General features: G+C 54.1%; 1 protein-coding gene across 1 annotated transcript; it reads right to left on the bottom strand.

Annotated features, from left to right (window-relative positions):
- Window positions 1-603: 603 nt before the first annotated feature.
- PNPLA5 (patatin-like phospholipase domain containing 5) lies at window positions 604-12263 on the bottom strand. The gene is given in 12 exon segments (XM_008581544.1): window positions 604-667; window positions 1357-1437; window positions 1439-1471; window positions 3809-3929; window positions 5975-6135; window positions 7239-7303; window positions 9164-9373; window positions 9658-9672; window positions 9675-9725; window positions 11191-11423; window positions 11853-11942; window positions 11945-12263. Coding segments are annotated over 12 exon segments (1443 nt in total).
- Window positions 12264-23776: the final 11513 nt, after the last annotated feature.

Here is a 23776-nt window from a genome sequence, read left to right as displayed (position 1 = left end):
CCCCCGATCTCCGATGAGGGCATTTCGGCATTTTGTTCCTCTTCTGTAAAGTGTTCTGCAAAAAGCTCTGTGATGGTGCATGAACCCCACTTCTCAGCAAATGCTGCCCTCCAAGCCCCCCATATGGGAATTCCACACCCGAGATGTGTGTCTCAGTTCCTGCCATCCTTTTCCTCCTGGTGAGACAGGCAGGAAGAAGGGCAGGGTGACCTGGGAGCACAGTGACCTGGGCACATACCGACTGGCCAGGCCTTTTCCAAAATTGAAATACCCGGGTCCCAGGGAACTGGCTCCAAGGAGCAGGGTCTCCAGAGAGGCTGGTGGGGTCTCTTCAGCTCCTGGTGGCCACCTGCCCTCATGGTCTGGAACAAGACTGTGAGGGGAAGAGGGAGGCCATCCCCATTTGGCCAACAATTCCAGTGCCCACCCTGGGCCAGGGGCTGGGCTCTGAGCTCCCGGGAGGCAAGCTGAGAATCACACAGCCTGGGGGCAGATGCAGACATACAGGACATGGGCCAGACAGGGTCAGGGGAGACCAGTCATTGGGCTGGCCCAGCTGGCAGCCCTCAGGCCTGATGGGTGGGTCTGAGCTCCACAGCAGCGTCAGTAGAAGAAGCTGCCCCAGGCTGGAGGGGGCCTAATATCCAGGACACTGGTGACCAGCAGGCTGCAGAGGGAGCAGAAGCTGGCGAGTGCAAGTTTTCAGAGCCTGGGCTGTAGTGAAGGGCAGGGTGAAGCCATGTGCAGGTAGCTCCAGCACACGGTAAGCCTGGGCCACCCTCCTCCCAAATCAGGCTCTGCGGGAGGACCCAAGGCCTTTATTGTGGCTGAGCTGGGAATGGCAGGAAGGTCCTGGGGGTGGCCATCCCTTGGAGGGCTGCACTGATTTCCTTGCTAAAGAGCTGGCTGTCAAGTGATGGGAGGACTATCGGGGTCTCCTGCCTGCAGGGAGGGCAGGGTCAGGAAGAGGACCCAGGCAGCCCCACCCCTGACCACATGCACGGCCAGCCCCTCTTGAGGTCACAGGGGGGACATCTGGGACAATGGCAGAGAACTGGCAGGGATTTGGCAAAGCAGGGAAGACCACTTGTCCTCTGTGAAGAGACAGTGACTGCCCCTGGCAGGTCACACAGACTGACCAGTGTCACTGGTCATAAGCATCCAACACAGGTCTGGCCCACAGCAGCAACCAAACACACATGTCATTGGCTGCAGAGTGGAGGGACAGAGGGGCACGGATGCACAGTGGGTGGATGGGTGGCGTGCACTCCCTGCCAGGGTCCTGGGAAACAGCCGGTGCCTTCCCCTCCACCACAGCCATTCTTGCTGAGCCCCAGGCCCTTCTGCCCACCTCACATGACTGGCCCCAGGAGCTGGGCCCTCATCCTGGAGTAGACCTTGAGGGCCAGGCACTTCAGCAGGCCCTGCATCCACCAAGTTCGTCAGCACATCGGGCAGCCAGGCCACCAGCCTGGAGGATGAGGCAGCATGAGCTTCACCCAGGGAAGCCCAGCATGCAGCCCGGCTGAGCCCACCCCCCCCACAGGCCCGGAGTGTGGCGGGGCCGTGCACTAGAGGCACCAGGCCTGAAGGAAGGGAGTGGGGACTGCCCACGTCAGGTTAAGGAGTGCCCAGTGGTGTTGGCCACCATGGCAGAGCAGGTTGGAATCATGGGGGCACCTGCAATGGCAGAATGATCCGTGGACTTTGAACTTGGTAGAGGCGGCCAGGCCTTAGGGTCATGGACCCCACAGAGCACAAGTAGGAAGCCCAGGGGTGGAGAGGGCAGGGCTTTGAGTGAGGCTGGCCTGGGGATGCCACTCAGCTTCCCTGCCCACCAGCTGTGTGACTCGGGCAGGTCAGGGGACCACTCTGGGCCTTGATTTCATCACCTGTCAAATGAGGACAGTCACCTCACCTGTTCCTAACTTTTCCCACATCTCTGTCCATTCCTCTCTCTTGTCCTCAGACCAGTCCCCACCCTCCCCACCCCTCACCTCTTCATCCACTCTCCTCCCAGGAGCCAGAGACCTTCCTACACAGACAGCTGGCCACAGTCCTTTCTTGCTCAAAATGCTCCTGTGGCTCCGCACTGCCCTCATGACAGAGCCAGCACCAGATCCAGGGTGCTCAGAACTGCATCTTGTCCCACTGCCACTGCAGAGGAGAGCTAGAGTCTGTCTACAGAGCCACCACCCCACAGTGTCAGCAGAGGGCTGTCTGACCATGGCTGAGAAAGCACTGGCCGGGCACTTTCTCAGACTCGCTGGACACTGCGGGGCCTCACCCTGTGCCATGTTGCCCTCGGAGGGGCCTCTAACCAGGGGCTCAAACTGGACAGACAGTCCAGAGGGTGTGCTGTGACAAGTAGAACATACGCTGGCCCATCACCTCCTTGTTCTAGACCTTCTGCCTCTACTAATGCAACCTACACGTTGAGCATGTGGGTTATGGAAAATACCAAGAGTGAGTTTCCCTGTGGTCTGGGCAGATTCCCCGTCGGTGCTCACACAGTGGATTTTTTTTTTTTTAACTGAAAAGGCTAGATTTTACATTTGTTCTTTTTTATTTCGAATTGTTTCAGTACCACAGCCCAGCAGGAGGAGAATCTGTCAGTAGAAAGCTCTCTCTCAGCTTTGGGGCTGCAGCAACTTAAACAGCAGGGCTGATCTAGTCATTAACTCAACGTGGAGCAGGACAGAGGCTGTGGCTCGCTTTCATAGACCTTCTTCTGGGGAACGGAGAATTTTTAAAAATACACATCTCCCTATGACACCTCCCTGCTTAAACCCTTCCCTGCCTTACCACTGCTCTCAGGATAAAGAGCACACTCCTCAACTGGCTACAGAGCCCTGTGTGTCTGGCCCCTTCCAGCCTCCCCATCCCCACTTTGTACAGCATGCCACCTTTTGTCCCCAGCCATACTGGCCTCCCTGTCTACTCCTCCAATGGGCCTTACTCTCTTCTGCCCCAGGAACTTTGCACGTGCTGTCCCATCTGCCTGGAACGCTTTTCCCTTCCCTCTTTGCTTAGTAGACTCTTACTCATGCTTCAGATTATAGCTCAAAGTCATCTGCCCTGGGCAGCCTTCCTTGGCCAGACAACCCCTAGTGTGAGCTGCACCAGCTCAGAGCCAGTGTAGGCCTCTCCTAGGTATCCCTAGGCAGAGCTGCAAGTGCACAGGTGAAAGTGTGATGATTTGTGGCCATGAGCTCCATAAGGCCGGGGACTGGGTCTGGGGCAGTGCTGCCTCCCTATCCCCCAGCTAGGGCTCGGCCCTGGTAGACCCTCAGTAAGTTGGTGGAATGAATGAGCAGACCATGCAGAGTGATCCATTAGTCAGCGAGTTAGAACCATTAGTGAGGGCTTAACTGCATCCAGTCTGACCTGGAAGGGCCTTGTTATAGAAAAGGAACCTATGGCCCAGAGAGGTCAGGAGACCTGGCCCAGGCCACACAGCTAATCTGAGATAGAGCAGCTCCTAGAGTTACCCTCAGGAACAGCACATTGGCTCTGAGGCTCTGACAGGTGGCGCAATGGGGCAAAGGTCACAGAGACAGGAGAGGGCCCAGGGTGCTGGCCAGGAGGCCCCGGCTTCTGGTCACAGCTGCCACTTTGTCTCCTTATCAGTCCTGGTTTGCAGAGGAGACCACCAGTGCTCTGGGCCATACAGCCAGCACCAGGCAGCATAGGGAGACCAGGCGGGTTCCATGCCTGCCCAGTCCTGCCCACCCAGTGTGCCAGAGTCCTTCCTGCCTTGGGCACTGGTCTCCACCACATGGGCGCTGGTCCCCTGGCCCAGCCTTACCTTCTGCTCTGGAAGTAGACATACTCGAAGGGCAGCAGCAGGTATGTCAGCACCTGGCCGGGCCCCGACCGGCAGAAGCGGGCCCAGGGGCTGGGGACCCTCAGGCAAGCTTTCTTCAGTGCTGCAAGAGAAGTCACAGCACACCTGGCGCTGTTGAGTCTGTGGACTGGAAAGCCCCACCTACCCCTCCAGTTAGCCCCTCAATGTCACCCTGAGTGCTGGCTGCCTGAGCCCCTCTCTGCCTCACCTGGTCCACAGACTGTGCCCCACACCTTCTGCAGAGGAAGAAACACCCTGACTGAGCCCCTACCACATGCCAGCGGAGAGCTGGGCCTTCCATACATGCTCTCTCCTCATTGTCGCTGAGATGAGCAGGGTGTGCCCCTTTCATGGACGAAGAGACTGAGGTCCAGAGTGGAGAAGTGACTCGCCTAAGGACCATCTCTAGGAAGTGGCAGGGCCAGGATAGACTAGGTCTGTGAGACTCCTGAGCTCTTTCTACCTCTCCTGCCCCCCTAGGATGGGACAGGTACCCCCCTGCCACCTCCCTCAATAATGGTAACGCATCGGTCTTAACAACCACAGCAGCTGTGACCACAGCAACCATTTCCCAAGATCAGTATTCACTGAACTGACCAGAGTGGAAAGGACCAGCCTCTGGGCTGGGACAGAGCCAGAGCCCAAATTCCAGCCTCCAGACCACAGGTGAGACCACCAGCCTCAACTCTGGCCAGTGCCATCTAGAGACAGTGCTTCAGAGGGTTCACAGATGAACAGGACAAAGACCCAACTCCATGTTCACCTGCTGTGTGTCCTAGGATGAGTCCTTTCCCTTCCCTAAGCCTAGGTTCCGTCCTCTGTAAAGTGGGGATATTGGCAGGACCTTCCACCTGGGCAGGTAGGTGAGGATTAAGAGATGTCTGTAAGGGCCAGGACAAATAATCCCTTTCCAGCTGACTGCAGGGTATGGAGGTGGGGAGAGGAGGGAGGGTAGGGTGGGGGGACTGCCCGTCCCAGAGGTAGCTCTCTGGTGCCCCGTGTGGTGCAGGGACACAGCTAGGGCTCCAGAATCCCAAACTTGGACCTCGGGCTCAGCACAGATCCAGGCCCATTTTTGTATGCCATTGTGTGGTCTTCGGCATGGAAAGAGGCACCCTCCTTATTCCTCATCCCCTCTCCCACCCCCGCTGTCCCTGCTGTGGCCTCTGCCGCCATCACCACTCCTCCCAGTCTCCCACTTCCGCAGCCTCTCCCGCCGCTAGGTCACAACACTCCCCCAGAGACTCCTCGCCTCTCTCCTCCTGCAGCTCTCGAGGCCACCTGCATAACCCTCCCGGCCTCCCACAGCTCATCTCTGCTACCCTGTCCCTCAGCCACTATGCTGCCACCAAGTGGACCTCTCAGGGCTCCCTCTTCCATCCTGGGACGTCTGCACGTGCTATGCCCTCTGCTCAGATGCTTGTCTACCTTCTCTTTTGTGGCCAACATCTCCTTTTGAGTCTTAGTTAGATGCTGTCCAAACTCATCCCCACCATCATTACATGTGCCTAGGGGACCCCATACGTTCCTGTTGTTGTAATTGTGACACTCGGTCATGGAGCAGAACAGACTAAATGGTTCAGAACAGAACTCCTGGTTCTGCCATTCGCTAGCTGTGTAACCTTGTCACTTAACCTCTTTGTGCTATGGTTTCCTCATCAGTACAATGGGAATAGTACTGTACCATACTCAGAGTATTGTAGGGAGGGTGAAATGAGTCCATCTCCATCTGGGGAGTCCAGAACCTTCCATGTGTGCCTCTCCTATGTCCCTTAGCACCTTCTGCTCTTTCTTGCGCAGTGGGCAGAGCCCTGGCTTTCTCAAGCACAGGCTTTGGTTAGATCCCAAAATTGCAGGCTCTGAGACCTTGGCGAGTCCCTTCCCCTCTCTGAGCTTTGGCCCCTCCTCACCAGTGAAGTGGGGTTGGAAGAACGCTCAGGCCTGGGTTGTGCTGAGGAGTGAGTGACACAACCTGTGAAAAGTCCTCAGCACCTGCTGCTTAGTAGGTGCTCAAAAAATGAGTCCTGTCCTCTTCCAGACCATGAGTGCCTTCAGGGCAGGGCCCCTGACCCCAGGTCCCTGAGTGCAGGGTACCAGCAGGTGTGCAAGTGCAGGAAGGGGCAGTACCAGCCTCCAGCTCTGGAGAGAGCTGCTCAAAGTTGGGCACATCCTTGACCAGCACGTTGGGCACTTCCCAGTTGAGAAACAGGCCTGCCTTCTGGCCTCTGTCATGGCCAGCATCCCAGGGCCCATCAGCTGGGGTTGGGTGTTCCTTAGACACCAATGTCCTGGGTCAGGGGACAGGAGAGGGACTGACAAGTCAGCACATCTAGAGGCTCTGGATGAAAATGACTCCCCGGTTCTCCATGCTGTCTGCACCCCTCAGCGCCCAAACCCAGCTCTGGGGATCTGCGTACTGCAGGATGGACCTAGGGCTTATCCCAGATGACTCATCCCTGCACTCCCCGGCCCTGCTCTGCTCTGCTCCCTGTCTACTTTCTAGTGATTCATCAGAGCCCAAACCCCAAAGACATGGTTCAGGGTTCAAATTCTGACTCCACTACCTGCAAGCTATGTGACCGAATTCCCCTGTGCCTCAGTTTCCTTCTCTGTGAATAGGGAAAGTTAAGACCCACTTTATGCAGTTGTTCTGAGAATTAAATGAGATAAACACATAAAACTCAAGCCCAGGTGTGGGCATGTATCAGTTGCTCAGCAAATACTTGCTGCTTCTGTGTGGTTGTGGTTGTAGTGTGGGGGTGGACGGCATGAGCTCTGGAGCCAGACAGCCTGGGTTCAAATCTCAACTCTGCCACTTCAAACAGCACTTAGAATGTGGGATGACGTGTCAGCGCTGCAGCGCATAAGACCTCTCTGGCCGCGTGAACACATGCGCAGGCACGCACACCTCCTGCCATACTGAGGTGCGTGCTCTGGGGGTGCCAGCCTTGGCCTCTGCTCTTGCTGCCCTTCCCTCTGCTTCAAATGCCCTCTTCCTTTCCATCTTCAACCTTGCCATAGTCTTCATAACCAGTCCAAACCCAGCTCATCTGTCATTGCCTCCAGGAAGCCCTCCTTGCCCACCCCCTGTACCCCCGGGTTGGGTCACATACCTCCTCTGGGCTCCCAGAGCAAGGAGCGTCCCTCCATCACTGCACCCATCCCCCTGGCTCTGTCACCATCACCCTGCACCAGGCTCTGGGCAGCTTGAGAATGGGGCCCATGTGTGAGTCTTCTCTGGGTCCCCAGCATCCAGCTCAGGCCAAGCACAGAGCAGATGCTGAGAAAGACAATGAGTGAGCTCAGGTCCCTAATGGCTCAAAGGCACGAGAGTCAGGGGCCACCTGGTGCTCACATGGGACATGATTCTCAGCCACCGGGGGGCTGCCACCTACCACGTCTCTCCAGGAACCTCAGGGCGTCCAGGTAGCCTTGTCTGCAGCTGTCAGCCACTACCTACCAACACACAGGGGGATGAGATGGGCAAAACCTGGACCTGAGCCTTGAGCTGGTGGTCACAGGCTAGAGACTTGTCTACTGGATGCGATCCCAGCCCAGCATACACTCCTCAAGTGACCCCTCAGCAGGGCTCAGGGACCCTGGGGGACCGCAGCACTGAGCAGGGAGGGCCACAGGGCTGCAGGCAGAACAGATCTGCTCGAGCTGGTCCTGCCAGCAGTCCCGTTCACTTCCCTGCTCTGCGACACCCTGGCCGTGTGCTCTTGCACCAGCCCCACCCCTCTCGGGCTCAGTTCCCTCCTTTGGAATATGGGATAACAAGGCCTGGCCCGGACGGCTGTGACTTCGCCTTGCTCTTTGTAGGTCAATGGATGGTAGTTCTCTTTGCCTTTTCGATGTCATTTCCAGGACCTGCAGTGGGCAGGGGAACCCAGGAGCCCACGCCTGCCTGTCTGATCATGTTGGAGTGAGCAGGACTGAAGCCATGTTGGGACCTAAAACCACCTGGGCTGCAGGCAAATTTTAAAAAGACAGTTTTTTTCTTAGCACGCATTTCTCTGAGTTTCTTCTATTTCCATGATTATTTGGTATTTCGAACCTTGGTTATGGGGCCAGATGACATTATTGACATAAATGTAAAGTTGTGTTCCAGTCAGCGTGGAGTTTCAAACTCGCTACAAGACATGTACTATCCAGACTCTGAGAAACCAAAGACACTAATAAAGCTATTCCGATTCCACCCTGAATCAGGACTCTGAGATAACAGCCAGGACAGGAACAGAAAACTGAAGGAGCCTTGGCCAGACCTTGCACCTGGCCCCTTGCATGTCCCCTCCCTCCCATTTCCCATGTTCTACTCCCTCATCCTCCTCTTTAAAACCCCTCAGTAAATCTGAGTCATTGCGATGGCTTCCGTCTGGCCAGTCTCCTTCAGGTGTGCTGGAGAGACGGGTCAGCCTAACACCTCTCCTCCAGTCACCGGTGTTCCTGAATAAAAGCCGACTTCCACTTTCACCATTTGATTTTTGAAGTTGTTTGTTTTTTAGTTGGGGCAGGCAGCCAGACTTGGGCCCTGTAACAATCAGAGCCCCACCCCAGGGCAATGGCACCTACAAGCTCAGGAAGGAGTGCCACCCCCTCCCCCACTTGCTGTGTGCCACCTCTTGGACAGCCTCAGTTTCCCTGTCTATAAGATGGGGCTGAGTTTTCTGCACACCCCATGGGTGTGGGAGGACTGGAGTAAATGAACACAACCTTGTTTCATAAATTATAAAGCACTGCACAAACAGGACAGGTATGTGGGGTGGGGAGAGCCGGGGCATGGTTGGGGCAAAAGAACGAGTTACAGTGATAAACTGTTTACTGTCAAATTGTTCATTTTCCAGAAATACCAAGGGCCAAAGAGCAGGAAATGTGGGTTTATTGTTCATTGTGTTTTTGCACTTGGTATTTCTGGCTCTGCTGCTTCCAGGGTGGGTGACTTTGAACAAGTCCCCTAACCACTCTGAGCCTTAGTGTCCTCCCCGAGAAATGGAGATGCTAATGGGACCTCCTCTCAGAGCCTGCCCAGGAGAGCACAAGCCAAGGCCTGGCTCAAACACCAGCTTGGCAGAGTTGGTGTTAGTGTGCTCCTGTGACGTGGGGCCAGTCTTAACTCCACACCTGCTCAGGGAGGGAAGGGACAAGAAGGACCCAACGTGAGCCCCAGGCTCTGGATTCAAGGACTTAGCTGTTAGACTCAGGACATACATCATAACTGCTCTGGGCTGGGGGACAGGCAGTTTGTGGGCACGAAGTCTGACTCACAGGTCCCTGAGGATGGCTGGGCCTCCAACACCTCTGAGGAAACAGACCTACCTCAGGGCTGGGGGATATGAGGGCCTCAAGCACCAGGAAGATGTTCTTGGTGCAGATTTGGAAGCTGGTGTTGAAGGCGTTCAGCTCATGCAGGCTGGCCGAGGTGCTCTGGGGACAGATGTCCTCAGTCCCGCGGAAGGGGGACACAGTAATGGTGGAGGGGGATTCCAAGAAGGGCATGGTGTTGCTCAGACCACCGTCGATGTAACGCTGCAATTGGGGTGGGCGGGTGGGCAGGTAGGCAGTGCTGCCCTACTCCCACAAGGCCACTGAGAACAGGCTGCAGAGGGTGACCCTCTGGCTGTCCCCAAGTCACTAGGTCCACTCCAGCCCTGGCTGCTGAGCACCTTCAGGAGGAGGGGGAGGCCTGGCACACAGAAGGGGCTCACGGAGTGCTGGCTTCCTCCACCCATGCACTTCTCAAGAGTATGCACCCTGGGCTGCCCAGAGCACGGGGCAGCAGCTCGGTCACAGAACCTCCAGAGCACACTCACCTCCCCTCTGAATGCGGTGGGGGAGTCATCCCACAGTAGAAAGGAAAGAATAAGGTGCAGACCAAGGCCTGGGAAGAGAAGAGGCAGCAGGAACACAATTGTTCATGCCCCTTGTATTCAAACCCCCCTTAGGCCAGGTTTCTAATCCCCAGAACAGCCTGCAAAGGAGGGTCATGGTCCTGTGTCCAGATGAGGGAGCCAAGGCCCAGGGAGGCAGCATGTCCAGCCAAGTTCCCGAGGTTAAGCAGAGATTGGAACTCAGGCTTGTGGTGACCCTGACCCTCTTCTTTCTGCTGATGGGACCTGCACACACACACACACACTTGTGACAACCAAAAGTGTCTCCAACATTGCCAAATATCCTGTGGGAGAAATAAAAGTCACCCCTGGTTGAGAGCCACTGACCTAGAGCTTACTGAGTTCGTTGAATGTAGAACCTTGTCTCACAGAACACCTGCAGATGTCCCTGCAGCCCTCTCCAGGAGACGCAGAGCCTGTACCGGCTCTGACCAAATCGAGATGCAGGAGATAGCCTCGTTCCCACAGACTAATAATATCATTAACTGAGCACCTGCTGTGTGCAGGCCCTGTGCTATGTGCCATACAGGCAAGGATTCTGGGACTCACTTGGAGATCCCCATCTGGTTTTCTTGGGAGTGCATGAACATCAGCCCATAGCAAGGGGCTGGTCCCGTTCCCTGCATGCTAATAGCCAAACACCTATATTGTGACTAGCGTGGACTCAGAGACAGTCACCTCACTGGGAGCCAGAGGCACCAGGATGAATCAGGCTCTGTATTGGAAACCCCATTCTGGGGGAAGACAGAGACCCTGATAGGAAGGGTGAGCATGGGAAGCACAGGCCTCCCTGCCCCAGCTGAGGCCTGCAGGGTAGAGACTCGTCTCCCTATCCGTGCGGTGCTCCCAGGCCCCCACTCAGCCCTCCCGGTGCCCTCAGCCTGCACCTGGCAGGTAAGGACGGGGCCTCTTCCCTAACCATGTGGTTCTCTCTCATACCCTTCTGTTTTATTTCAATACTGGATGGTTTCTTAACTCATTACTAGTTTATTATCTACATGTGTTTATTATCTATACCCACATACCCATTAGAATATAAGTCCAAAGAAGGCAAGAATTTTTCTCTGTTCCATTCCTTTTTATAGTCGTGATGCCTAGAAGAATGACTGGCACATAAGAGTAGCTCAGTAAACGTTTGCTCACTGTTAAGCGCCTGGAGGATGAGGTGGAGTGGGGGCTGGGCAGGCACCGTCTGGAAAGAGCAGCCCCTGTGGGGGCCCTGACTGTGCCCCTCCCCAGCCAGGCCCTTCCATGTGCAGCCCACGGGCACCTCCACAGCAAGCTGGGGGTCCCTCTCTGCACTTGTTTCCTTATTTATAAACAGACTGAGGAGCCACGAGCTCCTCCCCCCACCCCTGCACATGTGTCTGCCCCTCGGAAGCACCTGGAAGTCACTCTGGCACTAGAGGGAGCCCACCCACCTGCCGCCGTCCCTGAGTTCCAGCACCTGCTCACCTGGATGAGCTCATTGCGGGTGGCGAAGTTCGTGACTATGAGGTTGCTGCCATCAGGCCAGTGGGTCAGAGAGATGCCCAGCTGCTTGGAGGCCAGGATGTGAATGTTGTCGGGGAGATGATCTACCAGCTGCTGCTTGATGTGCTCCATAGGTGCGTAGGCCGGGTGGAAGATGCCCAGGCTCAGCCGCTCCACCTGCTTGACCACGCCCAGGACTTGGGAGCAGCGGAAGTCTGCAGGGTGGGCAGGGGAGGGGAGTCCTCAGACAGTTAGGGGGCCTGCCCACACCTCTCAGGCCCAGGCCCGAACTTCCTCCTGGGTGCAGTGGGAATGGAGGGTCCTCTCCTCTCTGGCTCGGAATTTGTGTGCCCAGCTCTGAGCTCAAATGCTCCATCCACCTTCTGTCCTCAAGTGACTCTGGGAAAGTCTTTCTGGCTTTGAGCCCCAGATCCTTCCTCTGCAAATAGGGGTAAACATAGTCTCCAGCCCTGGGGTTCTCTTAAGGATTAAATGCAGACGTGCTGGGTGTAAAGATGGCAGGGCACAGTGCCAGGCACAAGCTCTCTCGGGGCTCCCACCCCCCCCTCCTCGAGAATCAGGTTTGGTTAGGGTATCCCCCACTTCTCTGCATGGCCCCCTGCCCTCTGCCATCTGGGACTCACCAGTGGACTTGCCGCTCATGATGCCAACAGCACCGAGCGCCCCAGAGGAGGAGCCATAGATGCAGTGGGCGCTCTGGAGGAGGCGCGGGTACGCTGGCACAGGCATTGGGTCACACCCACGTGGTAGAGATCCAGGAAGCCAGCACCAGAGAAGCACAGGCTCCAGCTGCCCTCCTCCTCCAAGAAGCCCGTGGCAGTAGGGTGGGGAAGGATTGGAATAGGGCCGGGAAGGAGGATTGGTGGCAGATGAGCCTGGATGGGTGCCGGACAGGGAAGGATCACTCTCTGGTTGAGGGTGGTGCTGGGATAAGGCTGGGATGCAATGCTGGGCTGGGATGCAGCCCAGATGTGGTGCTCTGTTGAGAGCCCACCCCCAGCCCTGGTGCCACCTGTCCTGCCCCTGGGCTGCATCACCCGCCATCCCAGCCAATGATGTTCCCAGGCTGTGATCACTACTCCACCCCAGGTATGTGCTAGGTGTGCCCAAGAAGTGCCCTCACGCTGTGGGCACCCTTGCCTGCCCTGGGGGCCAGGGCTGACCACAGGGGACGGTAGGTTCCAGGTAGCCACGCAGCCTCCGTGCCCTCACTGTGCCTTCTTTGCAGTAACCCTCATAAAGCTGTGTGAGACGGACCACTGCGCCCTCTTTTGGGGGAGACTGAGCTGCAGAGAGGCTAAGGCACTCGATCAGCCAGGAAATGCTTCCCAGGGCACTAGCCCACAATCCTGTCACCTGGGCAGCTGTTCTGGAGATCAAATGGGGGCAACGAGTGAGATTAAGGACCCCAAAGAAATTCTCGCTTAAATCCACATGGGTGGTGCAGATGAGGAGGCGGATGGTGGCGTTGCCTGGGGCGGTGGGCACAGCCAACCCCCACTGGGGCATGGCTGAGTGAAAGACCATGGGGCACTCCAGGGCGCATCCCAGAGCCTCTGAAGTAACAGGCAAAGGCAGAATGAGGTCTGCTGCATGCTGCCAACAATGCACGCATTTAAAAATACACTCTCTAGACATTACTGTGCATTTTTAACATAATACAGGTAACTGCCCGGAGGTCACTTGTTAAACACAGTAGAGGGCGCGCTTATGGGAAGTGGAAGGCGTGGAAAGCAGAGAGAGGGGAGAAAGAGGCAACGAATAAACTGAAACAGATGATGTGTCTCTGAGGGGCAGGAAGAAGGGGGGCTGGGGACTCAGCTAGAAAGAAACAGCAGAGCTGGACTTGACCCCAGGCCAGCTGGTCTTTAACATGATGCTCAGGCTCTTCCCTGCACCATGCCCGGCACAGTAGGGAGCAGTGCAGTGGGGCAGATCCTCCTGGACTCAGACAGCTCTGCTCGAGGGTACAGAGTGCCTGGAGGTCTCTTCCATGGCAGGGGGCTAGGGGGTCAGGAGAGGCTTTATGAGGGGCCTCTGAAGGTCAATGACACACCTTTGCAAGTATTTACCTCCTACCTGGCACTGGGCTAAGCACTTTTCCTAGGTTGTCTCATTTAATCTTCACAATAGCCCTGTGAGGTAGAGAGTATTATCAACCCCATTTTACAGATGGAGAAATTGAGCCATAAACCAGGAACCCAGGAGAGCCCAGCCAGTAAGAGGCTGAGCTAGGACTCTGCTCTGAGAGCAGAGAAGGGGAGGGGGCAAGAGCGGGGATGGGGGAGTCTATGCTCCAGGCAGGAGGAGTCGGGGGTGGGGGGGAGACTGGAGGGCTTGGGGTTTTATTACTTGGAGAGTCTCTCTGCAGGACTGGGGCAAAACAGTGCTTCTCAGAGAGTCCTTCTGGAAGGCCGAGTATGGAGAGGCTGAGGCAGGGGCCAGACAGGTGCAGTAAGTCAGGCCAGCTGCACAGTGAAAATTTGTGGTTAAGTGACAAATGGCAAGTGCAAAGCAGTATATGTAGGATGCTACCTTTTTATATGAAATTAGGAGCTCGCCAGTTAGCTCAATTGGCTAGAGTTTGGTGCTGATAACACCAAGGTCCGTGGTTCAATCCCTGTACCAGCTGGCTGCCAAAAAAGGACAGGGGGATAAGAAAATATTCATGTATCTGCCTTTTTTTTCGGTTTCTTGTTTTGGAAAAAGAAACATGAAGAGGATAAGCCAGGAACTAGAGACTGGTATTTATAAGGAATGGGTGGGAACAGACAGAAGGCATGGAGAAGGCATCTTTGAGTTTACCTTCATGTTTGAATTTGACTTGGAATCACTTTATACACTAAAAAAAATATTTTTTTAAATCATAAAGCATTACAGGAAAAAAAAATTAAATTGCAATACAATCAGAAACAAATGAACCTAACTGGACTTCGAGTTAATAACACAACCACACTGAATGGGGGCAGGGGTTACTAACCCAAGTAGCTTCTGAACGCAAGACTTCAATTATATATCTGCAGGCTAAAAACAAAGGTACTGCAAGCAAATATTGACCTCTACTTTTTGCAATGGTATGGGGCAGCAATTCTAGCAAAATAGTGAAACTATATTCTGTGATTTGTAGGAATGAGCCAAGAGAAAATATCTTAAGGATGATGGGAGTCAGGATTCTTACTGTAGGAGATGTGTGTTACAAATAGAAAAAGACAGAAGGCTAGCATGCACCCTGAATTAGAAATGAATGTTTCAGCATGAACTCATAGTTTTTGACTGATAGGTATAGAAAAAGATGTAGGGATGCGTTTCTATTATTTGTATGTATTTTTATTTATTTTTTGAAGCTCTGTCCTCTGAACAGGCCTACAAGTATGAATACCCCAAAAGGAGTGAGCACACCTAGCACCCAGGTCTTGGTTTCTAAATACCATTTCACACAGGAAGGAAAGAGCTCTTTGGGAAAATGACTGGTTGCAGGGCTGGGCAGGAGAAACAGGAGAAGAGCCCGGAACATCTAATGCCAGAAGGTAGGGAAGTGCTCAGAAATAACGAGCACCCGTCAGTCTTTGGTTGGAGCCAGCTTGCAGGGATTTTACTGGCTAAACCTGAGACAATTCGAGCATCACAACAAATAATGTTAATAACAGAAAGTTGATGGAATAAGATAAGAATCCATGGTTCCACACTGATATAAATAGATAAATGAATGAAAATATGGGGGAAAAGGCAAAGCTCTCCTTTATGTAAAATACCAAGTAATAATTGCAAACCCATCTCACCTCTGTATCCATTTATCTATATATCTATGTCTGTATCCACGAGAGAGAGAGAGAGAGAGAGAGAGAGAGAGAGAGAGAGAGAGAGAGAGAGAGAGAGGAAGCAAACGTAACAAATGGTAATGACTGGAGAATCTGGGTAAAAGGTTTTTTGGTTTGGGGTGGGGTTTTTTTTGTTTTTGTTTTTTTTGCACTACTCATGCAACTTCTCTTGCTGCACCTGATTCCTAATGCACCAGGGTTTCCCAAGAGCATTTCTGCCCAGGACCCAAGACCAAGGGAGTTGAGAACTAGACACCAGGGTGTATAGGTCCCGGACTCTGCCACTGAGGCTTGGAGCAAGTGACTGCCTCTGTTATGGTCGTCGGGAAAGAAACAATACGTACCCCACTAGAGATGGATAAAAGGAAAAATTTATTTACTGACAGCCGGGGCCACACATACCAACTCAGGGAGTGCAGCCCCGAACAGTTTTTGCTTCCAGCTTTTATAATGGCTTAGCGAGGGTGGGTTCATTGTTCTATGAGTTTAGCCAATGCAAGCAAGCCAGGAGTACATAAGCTAATTTTGCAGTTAGCCTCGCGTCCCTCCCACTTGGGGACTTTTTGGCGGGACTTTCTAGAGCTACTTCTTGTAAAAGCTTTCATGTCTGGGAAACAGAAACCCAATTCTAAAATGGTGGCTGCTATTCTAAGATGGAGTTGCTCATGACTGCTTCTTCACCTCCCTCTGGGCCCCAGTTCCCCTACTTGTAAGTTGGGGAAATTAAATTACATCAGATTTCAACCTTCAAGAATGAAGGTCCTGCTTAACACACACACACAATGCCCGTGGGGTGCTGTAGTAAAATAGTTATCATTTTAACACCATTGATTGAAAAAAATGCTGAATGGCCAAGAGCTGCTGTGAATTCAGTAATGCTTTGGAAAAGGTAAGCAATTCATTGGTCACAGCAAGCACCAGAAAAATACTTGTCCCTGTGTGTACAAAGCATTCTACTGACGTAAAACAGACTCCCATGGTGCGGCCACAGATTCCAGGTCCCCTCTGCATAGCCGGTGCCCAGCAGAGAGCCTGGTGCACAGTAGGTGTTTCTGAAATGAGCAAGACGTTTAGATTAAGATGAGGAAAAACAGGCAGGTCATGGCCCAGGGGGCATGCCCACCCGCTTGCCCAACTCCACAAGAGGTGGGCATCAGAATCAGAAAGCAGACCCAAGTCCCACCCTAACAAGCCCAGGAGAACAATTTCAGTTATTCTGGACACATGGGATTTGAGCAGATCTGTTCACAGGTCTTGCTGCTCAGGGAGGTCGGGGCAGAAAGAGAGGAAAACAGCCCGGACTGGGAGTAGAGACAGACGGAGGCACAGAAAAACAGGCCCTTGCAGAAGGCAGGGGGAGGAGGGAGCTGAGACCGCCCCGCCAGGCCTCCTTCAGAACCTGGGTCCAGCCTCCTTATTTCCCCAAGAGGTAACCGAGGGTGGAAGGCAGCACCTCCCCGTGGGGAGGGCCAGGGGCTGAGCAAAGACTTTCCGTGTCACCCTCCCAATCCTGTGAAGCAGGGTTATTATCCCTGCACAGAGGAGGGGACAGCAGCCCAGGGATGCCAGTGGTTTGCCAGCGGGTTAGGGCTGAGCAAGGACAGGGTGCCAGGCCTCCTGACCCCTGTTGTCCCCAGAACACAGACCCAAACTCCAAGGATAGAAGAGACCAGCTCTTCATGGTGTCACCAAGACTCAGCTCCAAAAGGGAACAGTCAAGCCCCAGATGACCCTATTCACATAGCATTGAGCCATGTCTGCCTTAGTTTAGCCAGTGCCCCGGGGGCCTGGGAAATGCTCAGGTGAGTGGAACAGATGATCTACGCTGGGGAAGCTGGCTGTTCTGAAGCTGTCATGGTGACCTCTGATGGCAGTGACCAGAGCTTTGGCCTTCGCTCCCACCCCCAGGCCTCGCCCACCTGTGGGACGCCAGGTGCAGCTTCCTCCTTCCCTCCACAGAGCCGGGCGCAGACCTGACCTCTGTGCCTCAGCTCGACCTTGAGGAGGGGCCAAGAGCCACGGCCTAACCCCAGCCCCCATCCAAGACATGACACTGGGAACGGTGGTCCCAGGAACCTGCAGACACCAGAGCTAGGGGCCCTGGGAGGACAGTAACTGGCCCATTTTACAGATCAAAACATCAAGGCCAAATGTTCTTCCTGTCCTTTGTCTATGACACTCTATCCTGATCCAAAAAGGATTTCAGAGGAATTACAAAATACACCCTTCACCTGATTTGTTTCAGTAAGTAAAGTAGGAACAAAGGGGAAGTTCTGGCAGGAAAACGCGGCAGGTAGAGGACTGCGCACCAGGCAGCGAGGACAGGAAGGGGCGGCCGAGCGGAGGCTGGGCTTCATCCTGAGGAGGGCAGCCCTGGACACTGAGCTGCTGGTTTAGGGAACCGCCAGTCTCTTGGGGAAGGCCAGGTTGAGCCCAGAGCAAGCCCCCTCCTCTCTACACACTGTCACCCCTCCCCTTACTGTGCTCTCTCCTGAAAGGGCAAGCAGGCTGCAGGAGTCCCCAGGAGGGGCCCTCACTATGGGCATGTCAGGGAAGGCTGCCTGGAGGAGGAGTTTGTGGAGAGTATTGAAGGAAGGGAGGATTTGGGGAGGCAGAGATACAGGGAGGGCATTCTAGAGCCAGGTCACAGTGGTGGGAAAGCACCAGGGACTGGACAAGGGGACCCATGGGCTTAGCATGGAGGGCAAGGAGGAAAGGAATGCCCGCGGAGGCTAGAGAGAGGGGTGGGGCTCTGTGGGGGTGGACAAGGCCAGGCAAGGGTCAGGGCAGGAAGTGCGGGGGTCAGCAATCAGCCCCAGACCATGTCAGGGGCACAGGGCTCCCGATCCCAGCCAGCCAGCCCTGCCCTCCCACGGGGCTGTCTATCTGGGACCCAGGCCCTGAAGCTCCAGGAAGGAGAGGGCAGGGCCTCCGCTTGCTTCCAGGGCGTGTCATGTGTCTCGGCAGCCTGGTCACTCCCCACCCCTCCCTGAGCCTGTCTCTGCCTGTGTGAGAGGAACACTAACACTGGCTCCAACCGGCAAGAGCTTTGCAAAATGTGCATGTTGGTGAGAGATGGTGACCGGGCTGGCGCCATCACCACACTTCCCTCCCTGTGGTGGGGTACCCCATGGAGAGCCTGGCTCAGGAGGGTCCTAGGGTGCAGCAGGAGGAAGGGCCAGGACAGAGGGCTCTAACATCACCAGCTGTCAAGGCTAATGGCCACCTGTTTATAAGGAGGCAGTGTGTCTGTGACAGGGCCACCTGTGTGGGCTGGGTGTGGGAGCTGCAGAGGGGCCAACAGAGACCACTGGGAGAGCCCCACCGCAGAGTGCTTTTGAGGGTCCCTTTCTTTGTGCCCCGCCAGATGCCTGGTACCTACCAAGTTCCCGTTGAATAGGCTGCAGGAGTGGGCCAGCAGGCCTGAGAGCTGGGGTCAAACACAGGACCCAGGCAGAGTGAGGCCCCACAGAGGGCACATTCTGATCCCGGCCCCAGGCTCCTCTCTCCACTCCTCTCTCTGGATGAGGCTGCCATCCCCCAGCACACACCCAGCTCCGCACACATCTGCCTATTTCTCTTGGCTATACACCTCCAGCCTGGCCTCAGAAGTTCCCACCTGGAATTTTCCATCACCTATGGCAACACCACCCCTACCCACCCACTCCCTCCAGTTCCAGGCTGGAAATCCCAGCACCACTGTGCCACACCCCACCTTGCCCACTGACAGCTCACTCACCAAGCCCTCTCCTGCGGCCTCCTCAGACATCTTACTACCGCCTCCTCCCCAGGTGCCTGGCCCTGTCACCTCCCACTCTACCAGCTGCAGCCACCAGCTTTCTTCCTGACACTGGTCCTCCCTCACGAACTACAATGTGGCTTTTGACCCTTGCTCACAGACCTCCCCCAAACTCCTCTCTGTCACCCTACTCTTACAGATGTAAACCCAATGCTCTTCCAAGACTGACTCCCCCGTAAAAGGGGTTTCTGGGTCCTTCCATCTCCCTCCTTCCCAGCCTTGTTATTGGTCTGGGCCTTGGAAAGGAGGCACTGAATGGAGTCTGGGGGCAGGTCGTGCCTGACCTGGGTGCTGACTCACTCTCCCAATGTAACAGCAGTACGACACCTCTTCTCCCCCATATTTTATCATATTTGATCCTTTTCCTCTAGGGCTGGAGTAGGCCTCAGGCTTGGAGGAGGTTTGCAAGGCAAACTTGCTGGCTGAAGCCAGAACAGGACTGCGCTTGTCTAGCAGAATATAAGATAAGCATAAAGGCTAGCTTAGCACGCATTTCTCTGAGTTCTCTCTTTTCCCATGGTTATATGATATTTGAACCTTGGTTATGGGGTAAGATAACAATTCTTTACATAAATGTCAAGCTTTTTTTTTTTGCAGCCTCACTACTATCCAGGCCCTGAAAAGCCAAGGAAGACATCCACCAAGGAGTCAGGAATGGCTGTGCCAACTCCACCGGAAGCCCATCAAAATCTTGCAAGACCCTGAGACCCCTTCCTTCAAATTTTACCTACAAATGCTTATAATTCTAAGCCTTCAGGGAGTTCAGGTCTCTACAGCATTGGCTGGCCTGTTCTCCTTGGTTGGCACCCTCCAATACATGCGAATCTTCCCTGCTGCAAATTCTGGCGCACAGATTTATTAGCTGGACTGCGTGCGAGCGGGTGAACTAAGCTTCTGTAACACCAGGATGGGCCGCCTTAGGCAAGTCACTTCCACTCTCTGAGCCTGTCGGGGTTGATAACCCCTGCCGACCTCACTGACAGAGACAATGGACCCTCCAAATTAAAAGAAGAAACACACACATACAAAGCAAATAACGCCTCCGATTATACCAGGAAAGATTTTAAAAAGAGAGAGTACTACAAACCAAAATGAGCCACAGGAATGGACCAAAACCATCGGACAGGTCGACCAATCTGAGTGGAACCAAAGGTGGCACAAACAGGCCGTGGAAGGCTGGCCGGCTGTTGAAAGTGGTGGGAGAGCCACATGCACCGACAAGGGCCACTCCCCACATAGAGCAAGTGCCCGGGCACTGCACAGGCAGCAGCTCTGACCACAGGATGCAAATACATAATGGGAATATAAGGATGGGATATCTCTGGGAGGAACCTCGGGGAGCTATGACACTGCTGCCCTGGGAGCAGGGACCAGGGGACTTATTGGGTGCAAGGAGTATTCCCCTCTGTACCCTTTTCTTTTGTCATATATCATATATTAACCATCCTCAAACAATTAAAACACGCACGAGAGTAGCACGCTATTCGCAGGACCTCAAGATTACATGAGATACAGATTTGTTTTGAGGACGGGGAGGATCAATAGACCCAAAAGTGCTTTGTAAACTGTAGAGCTCTGTGCGCTTGGATTTTAGTGATTAAGGCTGCGTGGGTTCCAATTCTGGCTCCAGCACTTCTTGGCTGGTGACCTTGGGTAATTGAACTGGCCTGTGCCTCAGTTTGCCCCCCCATCAAATGGGGATAACACTACCTATTTCATAGGGCTGCGGGAGGATTAAATGGGCAAACACAGCAAGGGGTTTGCCACAGTGCCTGGCACACCGCGGGTAGCACACCATCAGTGATTACTGCTGTGTGATTGTTTTAATTCTGTGGCACATGTCACATGCCTGCTCACAGAGCCCCTTGAGAGTGGGGGCCACGCCTGGAAGACCCCACCCTCAAGGGGCTCTGTGCCTGGAAGAAGCGGAGTTCAGTGAGTGTTGTGGACTGAGTACTTGACCCACGGCCTGCATGGGCCATTTTCAGGGGCAGTGGTGGGAGGGCCTGCTGCCCTCGGGTACAGACTCACCCTTCCCCTGATCTGGGAGGAAGGTCAGCTTGGCCCTATGGGCACCGGGAGCAGTGGGCACCCACGGGATAGGCCGGCTTGGCCTCCCCTCCCACAGAGGCAGATGGTACTGGGCCTTGCCAATCCCACAGCATCCTTGCCTCAAGGAGCACGGGCTGCACTGACTTACCCACCTGGTGGCAGGTAACCCCAGGCTGTCTCCAGCATGGGTGGGACCCAGCCCCAGCTGCAGGGGTAACTAGAGGCCACAGCTGACTCTCTCTGGGAAGGAACTGGGCCATGTCAGGCACAGCCCTGGGCCACCCCACCCACAGGTATGGCTGTGCTGGGCCTCAAAGAGGCACAGCCTGAGACCCCGAAGGGCCTGAGAACTAGTAAGACTCATTCTCAAGTGCCCTGACCACCACACGTGGTCATCCAGCCTTGCTCAATGACCTTTGTTGACAGGGAGCTGCTTTCCCATGGCACAGGACTGACTACTGAAAGCCACCTCCCTGCATCTACTGCTGCTGGTTCCAGCTCAGCCCTCTGAGGCCCCAGAACAGACTTGTTCTCTCTGCCTAGGGCAGCCTTAAGCAGGTCCTCGTACCACTGAGTCTCAGCCCATGTCCAGGTGGGTCCTCTGAACCTGTTCCAGGTAGTAGTCAGTAGCACCCTAAAACGACAGACCTGGCACAGAACCCCCCACCCTCTGGGATAGCCACAGTGATGAGTTTCACCTCCTTCGTTGCAGACACTCAGCTTCTGTTCATGTGGCCTAGGATCTCATTAGCCTTTCAGTAAGCCTTGAGAGAGATGCCCTCAACCACTCAGTGCCCAAGGATGGACGCAGCGACACGAGGTACAGCGAAGTGAGACTTTAATGGCAGTCTTGCAAGATTGGGTGTCTGATGAACAGGGACACCCAAAATGGTTACATCGAGCAATTTATTCCCTAGTGCGTGAGTCCCTCCCCCAGGTCTCCCTGTCTGAGTACTATGGGGTGCACAATCTTCCTAAATGTCGCCTAAGTTTTATTACATCCTTGTAAGGCATTTATTGTACCCTTCCCTCTGGTGGAAAGGGGCGGGCTCAGGACAAGCCCGTGAAAAAGGCCCGCCAGAGGTCCTGAGGAGGAAGAGGAACCAGGAAGTAAACAGAACGAGGGGACCAGCCGCCATCCTGAGACCTCACCCTTGGGAACGTGCACTTTCAGGGGTTATCACACCCCAAGTCAAGCAACCCTTGTTAAGCTATTCTTGAAAATGAACCACCTAGGCTACTTTCCCACATGTCTTACGGGGAGTTTCCAGCCACCTAAATGCCCAGATCCTTTTTACAAAGTCTGCTCTTACATCGTGCCGCCTCCGTTCTCTCCCTGGGCAGCTTTTTATTTTTATTTTTAACCTAAAGTCTAGAACAGCTCGGTCCAACAGAAATATAATGCAAACCATATGTTATCTGAAATTCCCCAGCCACATTAAAAAGATAAAAAGAAAGAGGTGAGATTATTGTCGATGATACATTTTATTTAACCCAATATACCCAAAATATTATCATGTCAACTTGTAATCAATATAAGAAAGTATTAATAAGCTATTTTATGTTCGTTTTTTTTCTGAGCCTTTTAAACCTTTTGCTCATACAACTCATCCCAATTCAGACATTAAATTTTAAACAGCTAAGGCGAAATGTAATCCTACAGCAGAGTTGTGTTTAACCAAAGAATACTTTACACTAGTTTGTACATTTAAATTTTAATTAATTAAAATACATTAAAGTCAGTTCCTCGGTGCACTAGCCACATTTTAAGCGTTCAGGGCCACAAATGGCTAGTGGCCACCATATTGGAGGGCACAGGTCTAGAACTCGAGAAAGAAGAAGAAAGTGACATCTCCTGGGGGGTGCACGGTCCCCTACCCCAGAGCCCACCGTCTCCTGGGGAGACACCCCCCCATAGGGGCAGAAGGCAGGCCAGAGTGAGCTCAGAGCAAATGTGAACTTCAGGGGCTGGGTGTTCAGCGGGGACACATCCGAGAGGCTTCAGAGAAAAAGCAACATTGGAGCTGGGCCTAGGAGGCTGCGGGAGGGTTCAGCATGTTGGAGACCAGCTCTGCAGGATTTGTTGGACCTGAGTAGGTGGTGCGGCGTCGGCGAGGAAAGAAAGAGACGGACCACAGGTGTCTAGTGCAAGTGTGGACAGCGACCACAAGAATCTTGCTTTATTTATATGTTTTTACCTAATCTTTTACATGATGATTTATCTTTTAATCAAAACATTTATTGGGCCGGCCCTGTGGCGCACTGGTACAGTGCGCTGCTTGGGAGTGCGGCGGCGCTCCCGCCGAGGGTTCGGATCCCACATACAGACCGGTTCCCGCTCACTGGCTGAGCGAGGTGTGGGCGCAACACCGAGGGTTGCGATCCCGTTGCCGGTCTGGTCCGGTACGGGCGCGACACTGAGGGCTGCGATTCATTGCCGGACACGAAAAAAGAGACAAAAAGGAAAAAAAAAAAAATTTATTATTTTATCTCTATAGAAAAAGAAAAATCAGAACGTTCCAAAGCACTCGTGCTGTGATAAAAGCACCCTCTCATGCATCAATAGTTCACCCCAAAGCCTGTGGCTTGTGGCCAGGAAACTATACAATAGCAGCATGCTTGGCATTAAAAAGCGTCAGACTTTTGGTCTGAATCACAATTCTTGACCTTTTAAACTTACACATAAGGGGGCCGGCCCGGTGGCGCACTGCTACAGTGCGCCGCTTGGGAGCGCAGTGGCGCTCCCGCCGAGGGTTCGGATCCCACATACAGACCGGTTCCCGCTCACTGGCTGAGCAAGGTGTGGGCGCAACACCGAGGGTTGCGATCCCGTTGCCGGTCCCGGTCCGGTACGGGCGGGGGACTGAGGGTGGCAATC

This window comes from Galeopterus variegatus, unplaced genomic scaffold (genome assembly GCF_000696425.1).
Source record: "Galeopterus variegatus unplaced genomic scaffold, G_variegatus-3.0.2 Scaffold2389, whole genome shotgun sequence".
NCBI classification, from domain to species: domain Eukaryota; kingdom Metazoa; phylum Chordata; class Mammalia; order Dermoptera; family Cynocephalidae; genus Galeopterus; species Galeopterus variegatus.
This window is presented reverse-complemented; position numbering and strand designations above follow the sequence as displayed.